The sequence below is a fragment of the Hipposideros armiger genome, unplaced genomic scaffold, assembly GCF_001890085.2.
Source record: "Hipposideros armiger isolate ML-2016 unplaced genomic scaffold, ASM189008v1 scaffold_133, whole genome shotgun sequence".
Taxonomy (NCBI): Eukaryota; Metazoa; Chordata; class Mammalia; order Chiroptera; family Hipposideridae; genus Hipposideros; species Hipposideros armiger.
In genome coordinates, this window is record NW_017731483.1 from 3,444,490 (window position 1) to 3,452,619 (window position 8,130).

The 8,130-nt window shown below is 37.0% G+C and overlaps 1 protein-coding gene across 1 annotated transcript in view; it reads right to left on the reverse strand.

Annotated features, from left to right (window-relative positions):
* The window catches only part of LOC109386392 (zinc finger CCHC domain-containing protein 7-like), a gene marked incomplete at its 5' end in the record, with an annotated part of 37,222 nt that extends 29,715 nt beyond the window's left edge, over positions 1–7,507 (reverse strand). The window contains 2 exons of the mRNA XM_019649477.1: positions 6,254–6,424; positions 7,379–7,507. Of these exons, the coding sequence (XP_019505022.1) occupies positions 6,254–6,424; positions 7,379–7,507 (300 nt within the window). The remainder of the gene's footprint in view (positions 1–6,253; positions 6,425–7,378) is intronic.
* Positions 7,508–8,130: the final 623 nt, after the last annotated feature.

Below are 8,130 nucleotides of genomic sequence, written 5' to 3' on the forward strand. Positions count from 1 at the left end.
TGCTAATTGTTAAAGATATTATAAAGTAAAGCAACATGAGAGCCAATAAAACGAAGCATGATAACGTAGTAGCTAAAATCAGTAACTCTGGAGTCAAAAGGTTGGCTTCAAATCTTGGCTCACCTATTGACTATCTTGGACAGGTTACACATCTCTGTGTGTTCTCTCATGAATAAACGGGGATAACAAAGGGCTATTGTGCCAGTTAAAGAGTTGATAAGTATGAAGTCTGTAGAACAATGCCTGACACACAGCAAGTACACAGTTGTATTAATTATTGCGGTGATGATGTCAATTTGGCCTTCTCTATACTTCTGATGTAAAAATTGATCATGAGGCAATTGGAAGGTAGCTGAAATAAGTGAAATCTGTTGCACAGTGGTTAACACTTGGATGTGGCCAAACTTAGGAGAAAGCAAAAACTCTCAGTTTAAGCGATCTGTAGATAAGAGAGTAAGAAACAAAACGAAAACAAAAACAAAAAACTAAAAGAAAAGGACAAATCAAAAATACAAAAATGCAAATTTTTGTTAGGACATAGCTGCTTGTGGCCAATTTCTTTGTAGAAAACAATTCAGAAATATCAATGAACATCTACTACATGTACCTATTTTTATATTCGGCTGAGGTCCACTCAATAATGTTTTGAGCTGCTCAAAATATATAGAAAGGAATATTTGATGAGATAAATCTGATCTCATATTTTAAAGTTACATTTTGGAATAAAATAACTTAAATATCTTGATCGCTGATGAAAAACAAAGTATTCCACGCCATTCTCAAAGTTGATCTACCTTTCTTCAGTTTGCGTAAGCTTCTTGATTCCTTTCTCCCACAATGTTTAAACAATGACAACGATCTCGGCTTCCTTATTAGCCTTTCCCTCTTGCCTTTCTTTCTTTCTTTTATTTATTATTATCATTATTATTATTATTAATTTTTTGCCTTTTTTTCTTATAGCACCCATAATTACAGTAAACATTTTGGAACACTTCATTCCAGACTTTTTTCTATGCAAATCTACATACATATATAAATATGTATATTTATATAAAAACAGAATTATACTTCATATGCTGTTCAGTAACTTATGCATTTCATTTAATGGATTAGTAACTTCTTCATATTCAATATTTATTTCTACATCATTTTTTAAATGGCTGAAGCGTACTCCATTATATGGGACATATTGTAAATTACGTAAATCAGCTGCCATGTTAAATATTGGGGTTGCCTGGGGCCGGCTGAGTGGCGTGATGGTTAAGAACTCGCTTGGGAGGCCAGAGGGCCCCAGTTCGGATCCCACATATGAGGGCCAGTTGACACTGCCCTCCACAGCTAAGATGCTGAACAACAGCTCAACCTGGAGCTGGGCTGCTGTGAGTCGCTGGTGACGGCGTAGGCTGCAGCCCCTGCTGCAGTGGGTTGCCATGGGCTACCGTGTGTAGCCAGCAGCCGCAGTGAGCAGCCAGCAGCCAGCGTGAGCGGCCAGCAGCCGCAGTGAGCGGCCGTCCAGAAGCCGGCGACTGATCTGCCTCGCCTGGGAAGAGTGCAATGATGGTGCCAACTTGGGCCAGTGAAGCAACATCCTCCACAACTAGACTGAAGAACAAAACGACAGCAAATTGTCTGTTCCCCTTCCCCCAATTCCCCAGTGCTGTTCCCATCCCCCAACTCCCCAATAAAAATCTTAAAAAAAAATATTGGGGTTGCCTGAAAGCTTCATTATTTTAAACAGCTCTGAGATGAACATTCTTGCAGCTATATCTTTGCAAAAATCCATAACTGAACCCCACAAAGGTTATCCAAATGTACTTGCCCAGCAAACTTTCCTAACATTGAATATTATTATTGTTGAGGCATTTTTCTTTCTTCCTTTTAATTTGTAAGGGCTTTTTATATATTACAGATAACTATCCTACCACATATTTTATAAAAATCTTTTCCAAGTTGTGGTTTGTCATTTAATTTTATTAATGGTCTCTGGATAAAATTTTTTAGTTAAATCTATCCCCCCTTTTCCTTTACAGTTTCTGAAACTGGTGTCTTTGTTTTCTAATAAGAGTGTTTAATCCAATACATTTACATATTGAGATACTTCATATATTTGGTCTTATTTTGTCCTCATACCTTTTGTTTTTTTACACATTCTTGCTGTTGCTATTTTTCCCCTATCATTTATTATATTGTTTAAGTTTCCTTTGCCTCATTTTAAATTAGAAATCTAGAAATTACATGGCTTTTTTTATAATTAAAACAAACTTTTATTTTATTGGAATTCTCTATTGTCCACATTATTATAGTTTTTAAATTGTATCTGTTCTTTAAATAATTTTTTCTAAAATTTATATTCATTTAAAAAACAGATTAACAGGAAGTATTTAAGTGTGTACACTATTGCTGCTTATTTTATTCTCTGACTTTTCCAATAAATTTACAAATGAATAACATTGGCTTTGTCATCTGTTTTTCTCAGAATGTTCTAGCCTCTGGAGATTTCTCCACTGCTTTCTGGCATTTAGTATTGCACAGGAGAAGTTTGATGCAAACTTGGTGTGTGTGTGTGTGTGTGTGTGTGTGTGTGTGTGTGTGTGTGTGTGTGTAAAATTGTGGGGTTTTTTGTGTCTTGATGTTTGTATGACTTTTGTTTGACATTCAGAAATTTCACTAGCATATGTTTAGATGTGGGTCTTTTTTCTCCCTCATATTGAGTTTGTGGTCTTTTGATCATTTTGCTTAGGATTGCTTCTCCTCTATCTTCTCTATTCATACTGTGAAGAATGAATTAGGATTTTCTCAAGTTTCCTTCTATTTCTTATAGTGAGTTGGTTTCTGGGGTCATCTCTGATTCCTTTTTTAATCTACCACTTCTTCAGATATGCCTTCTCTTCCTTTGGAAGATGCTGGTTGGACTTTAGTAGGCTTTGAGCCCTTTCTATCCTTTACATTGTAAAACTCTGGAATTGAATACTTTTGTACAGTAGTTAACAAGGGAGGCATTTTTCAAGTAGAGTTCAGGAAAGAGAAAATCCAGATTCTTCATTACAGCAAGAATATAAATACTAGTCAGTTTTCATTATAAATTCTCTTTGTGCATATAACTGGTACTCTGGCATTACAGAGATCCGTGGTGTGGCTTATAGGGATGTATAACGTGAAAATGGAAGTTTCTTGATCTCCTTAATTTATTAAAGGTTAGGGTATCTATAGTTACCCAGGGCTTCAGAAATCCTCTGTGAATGAGCAAAAAGTCCAGTCTGTGGGAGGATGAACATGACAAAGATGGGTGGAGGACAGTATTGTCAGAAGGTGTGAGCCTTAAATAAGCCAAAGACACCGACATGAAGAGGGAAGAGTAATGATTTAGAAGCAGCCATGGCAAGTGAGAAAGAAGTTAATCCTACTTAACCTAATTCAGAGGCATGTGGGTCAAGAAAGAGTGAGCAGCAAGCATTTGGGAGGGCTGCAGGGGAAACCACATTTTCTGTGGTGGGTCAGGTTTTAAGACAGATTTAAAGCATGTATGGGACTGGCTCAGGTTCCAGCAACCCAGGGCCAGCATGGCTGCTTCCAAGTGAATCGTCATGAAGAGTTTCTGGGATGGTGGAGACTCTAAGCTTCTTCAGAAGGAGTCAGTGGAACCCAAGTGTGAGTGGGCACCAAGGGGATGCTATCCCAGTTGGGCAGGCTGGAAAAAGGTCAATTAGTGTCCAGAACCTTCAGCAGGTAATTACAAAAACAAAACAAAACAAAAACACACAACAGTAGATCTTGGCAGATTCAGGGGAAAGGGTGCTGTCTTGTCTGAAGTCAGCCATAGCCTAACGCTATCTTAAAAATTTATATTCACTGGGGTTATTAATCCTCAAGGCCATTTTTAGATAAAGAGTTTAACATATATTAGAGGCCAAAATTAAGATGTTAAGCAGAAAGGGCTATGGATTTAATTCAGAGCTGAGTATATAACTTTTTACGAATCATTCTTGACTGTTTCGTACTAAAACACTTCTTAATTTTAAAAAACTGCTCATGATAATGTCTGAGCCCCTTCTATTATTATGGGCAAAAAGACCATATTTGTAAGAATTCTTTGGAAGAAAAAAGAAAAGAAATATGCTACCAAACGTAGCTGCCAAACTAGAAAATCTTGCTAAGAAAATTATAATTGACAACTTAAGGCAGACAATAGGATAAAACTAAGATAACTTAGGATTTACTATTTTTGTGAAAAATAAGTTTAAACTACTTTGAAATGACAACTTCTATCCCTATGTTCTATATATTCTCTATTCTTAAGAATCATATTCAATATCACTCACTAGTGGCCTAAGAAACACAAATGAAAACTATAAGTTTTATAACATATCAAATATCACAATAAAACATTTTCTCCTTATTTGATTGGCCAACATTTAAAAAAATCGATTACAGTTAGTGGTGAGAACACTCTTAAATACTGCTGGCAGGTGGATACACTGGTATAATCTTCTAGAAGAGCAATTTGGCAATATTTATCCAGACATAAATGTACATATCCTTTAATTATACAATTCCATTTAGAATTTGACTTACTGAAATACTCTTACATGTATGCAGATATAAAGATGTTTACTGTAGCATTCTTTGCTTAAAAAAATGGGTAACAATATAAATCTAAATGTATTGGTAGAGAGATGGCTGGGTAAACTGGTACATGCATACAATGGAATGCAAGTTGGCCATTAGAAAGATAGATCTTGAGCGGGCCGAGTGGTGCGTTGGTTAAGAGTTGGCTTGGGATGGTCAACTGTTCAATATAAAAAGGGACATGCTGTAAAAATAAAGTGTGACACTTCTTCAAAAAAAAAAGTTGGCTTGGGAGTGCCAGCTCTGAGCAGGAGGGCCCCGGTTCGGATCCCACATGACAGCCAGTGACCCTGCGCCCTCTACAGCTAAGATGGTGAACAACAGATCGACCTGGAGCTGGGCTGCCCTGAGTCGCTGGCGATGGCGTAGGCTGCAGTAGGCCTGCAGTGGGCTGCCCTGAGCTACAGTGAGTGGCTGACAGCTGGCGTGAGCAGCCAGCAGCTGGCGTGAGCTGCCATCCAATGGCCGGCGACCAATCTGCCTCACCTGAGAAGAGTGCAATGATAATACCAACATGGGCCAGTGAAGCGGTCCTCCACAACTAGACTGAAGAACAAAAGGACAGCAACTTGTCTGTTCCCCTTCCCCAATTCCCCAATGCTGTACCCCTCCTCCAATTCCCCAAGAAAATCTTAAAAAAAAAAAGATAGATAGATCTTTATGAGCTGATATAGAGACACATTCACAAATTTTTCAAAGTGGAAAAAAATCAAGTTGTTAGTCAGAGAGTAGGAGAGTAATCCTATTTTTATTCGTATAAAAAGACCCTTTAAAAAGTACAATCAATAATTGTTATATATTTACATAAGAAATACATTTACTACACATTCATATTCTAGTTTGTTTTACTCTGACATTCATCTCAACAGTAAGCCATATTAATTTATTGAGCAAAAGGCTGTAAGCACACTTCAATTATAAATGAGAAAAATGTTTGTGCTTTGTATCATGTCTTTGGGAACTATAAATTAAAGGGAAAAGATTCTTAGTTTTTTTTAGATGCTTACTTCTATAACCCTTTTGGTCTTTGAAACTGTGACATTTACAATGTCACAGACATTTATAATATGAAGCAAAATAACAATATGCTAAAATTTAATGTGCTACCAGTAACTGAAACGCCTTCAAATTTATTTTTTTTCCAATCTAAAGAAAGAACTAAGATGAGCAGATTCCAAGTACTGGTGGCTTGTCCTTCCTGCCTAAGACTATTGCACCAAGAAGAGCCATCAGTAAGCAGCATCAAGTCAGGCTCCATATGGACCTTGGTACACAATTGCTAAATGTGTATATGTTTTCATCGAACTATGCAGTTATAGGCACATAAATTTTACATGATATCTATTACATATCTCTTTAATTTCAACTTCTACTTAGCAAGCACATTAAGCAAAAGGGGCTAGCATGGTTTTACAATATTTGTTGATGCTGCCTCCTGACGAATCATTCCATAGGATCCCTATCCTGAGATATTAGAGCACGGCTTTACATGATCAGCGGCCAAAGGCATATGGCTATCATTGTATAGAGTACAGAGTAAGCATTCTTTTAGGTAAGCTGACAGGTAGTTACAAATTAGCACATTGCCCTCAAAGCATGATCAATTCGTTATACAAAGGATACTCACATCAGCATAGTGGCCTATCATGTCACATCGGTCACATCGCTTTCTCCAGGAAGGTCTTTCAAAACATCTGTGAGCAGAAGACATAGGCAGAGAACAGTCAAAGCAAAAGCGTGCTGGACAGGCATACTGGAGGTGTCCTCTCTCGGAGCAGAGGCAGCAGGGGCGGACTTTCTATGTGGCAGACAAACAGAAAATCTCGTTAGCAAAATACTTCAGTCTTAAACGTGAGAAGATTAATTTTTCTTTTTCTGTATAATTCCATACAAAGTTATTTCCCATTTGAGATCCCAGTGAAGGTCAACCCTGGAGCATAGTTATAAAATCAAGCAAAATGTCTGAAATCAGAGCTTTAACACAAGCTATCTGTATCTTGTGGTTGCCAAAAAGGCTTATTGGCCTGCCTGTACTATCAGCTGGCATCTCCATCTGATGTCTTGTGTTGTAGGAATATTGACAAAGTGGAATACATCTGAGAGGGAAAGTAGCATGATGAGGACCTGGGAAGGGAGTCATAGGAGAAACAGATACAGAAAGAGACTGCTTTGCCTGGAGAAGCAAAGACAAAGAGGAAACATGAGAGCTATTTGAAAGACAATCATTTGGAAAAGGGAGTAGATAATAGAAGGAATGTTTGTTAAACGCTTACTATGCGTCAGAGAATATCTAAGAGCTTTAGTTCTGTTGTTCCAAAGGTTGATGTATCTGTTTAATTTACATCAGTAAACATTTATAAATGACTAAAATTATAATTTTTTAACAATGAAAATTATCCCATGATGAAACAAGCTGTCTCATAAAGTAGAAGGTTTAGAAGTGAAAAGGGTCTCAGGAATCACCTGATTCAATCTTCTCATTTTATACACAAGAAAACAGAGTCACAGAGAATGAAATGATTTGCCTGAAGTTGTCCAACTACTAAAGGAAAGCTGAAATCGAGTCCAGGTTTTTCTGACTCTAAATTTGTTGTACTTCCTCTACGCCTATCCTAAGTTATGACTTACATGAAAATTTAACAAGAAATTTAACACATACATTACATAAAATTTGAATTCTAAGGTTACAGAATTTCAACCCTAAGATTTTGATTTCAACAAGGTAAAAAGAAACATTAAATATTTCACATACTTGTGGAAAGGGGCAGTTTTTTGATAAATGGCCACATTTGTCACAATTTCTACAGGTAACGTTTTTGTTGGCTGTATAGTATCGATGAGTCCATCTTCCAGATGATCTATTATTATTACCTATCTGGGCCTGAGAGGAAAAAAGAAATCAAAAATTAAAAAAATTATTTCACTCTGTTCAATAGAATTAACAGTTATAGTCTGGTTCAATATAAAACCCAGCAACAGGAACTCTGTGTTCTTAAAAGGAGTCAGAGGAACCTCAAAGGGGGAGCCATAAAGACAACTCTACTTTTTGCCTGCCCCTCCTCCCCATTCTTTTACACGTCTCTATATGGTTCCGTTTCTTTTGTATCTTTCTCTACTTATGGGTCAGGTCTAGTAAGGTCCTGCTATGCATCACTTAGACATTCTGGGGGCATTCAGAATCAAAGATATTGCTGACTTATATATCTGAATGTATACTGTATTTTTCTGAATGAGAAGCTTGCTTAAATTTTTAGTTATGGGATGGTGCTTTTTTTTTTTAACGATTTTTGTCTTTTATAAAGTTATAAAACCACATCTACTGAACACATTCCTTCTTTTGAATAGCCCAGGCCTAAAAACTGGATTATCATTTCTAAGAGAGAATGAGAAAATTTTTTTCCACCGGAGTCCTTTCAAAACCCACTCTGCCTACAATGACCCAAGTCTAGCTGTCCCATACTCTAGCCAAAATCTAAAACCTTGCAAGGGAATACTAGCAAAGCA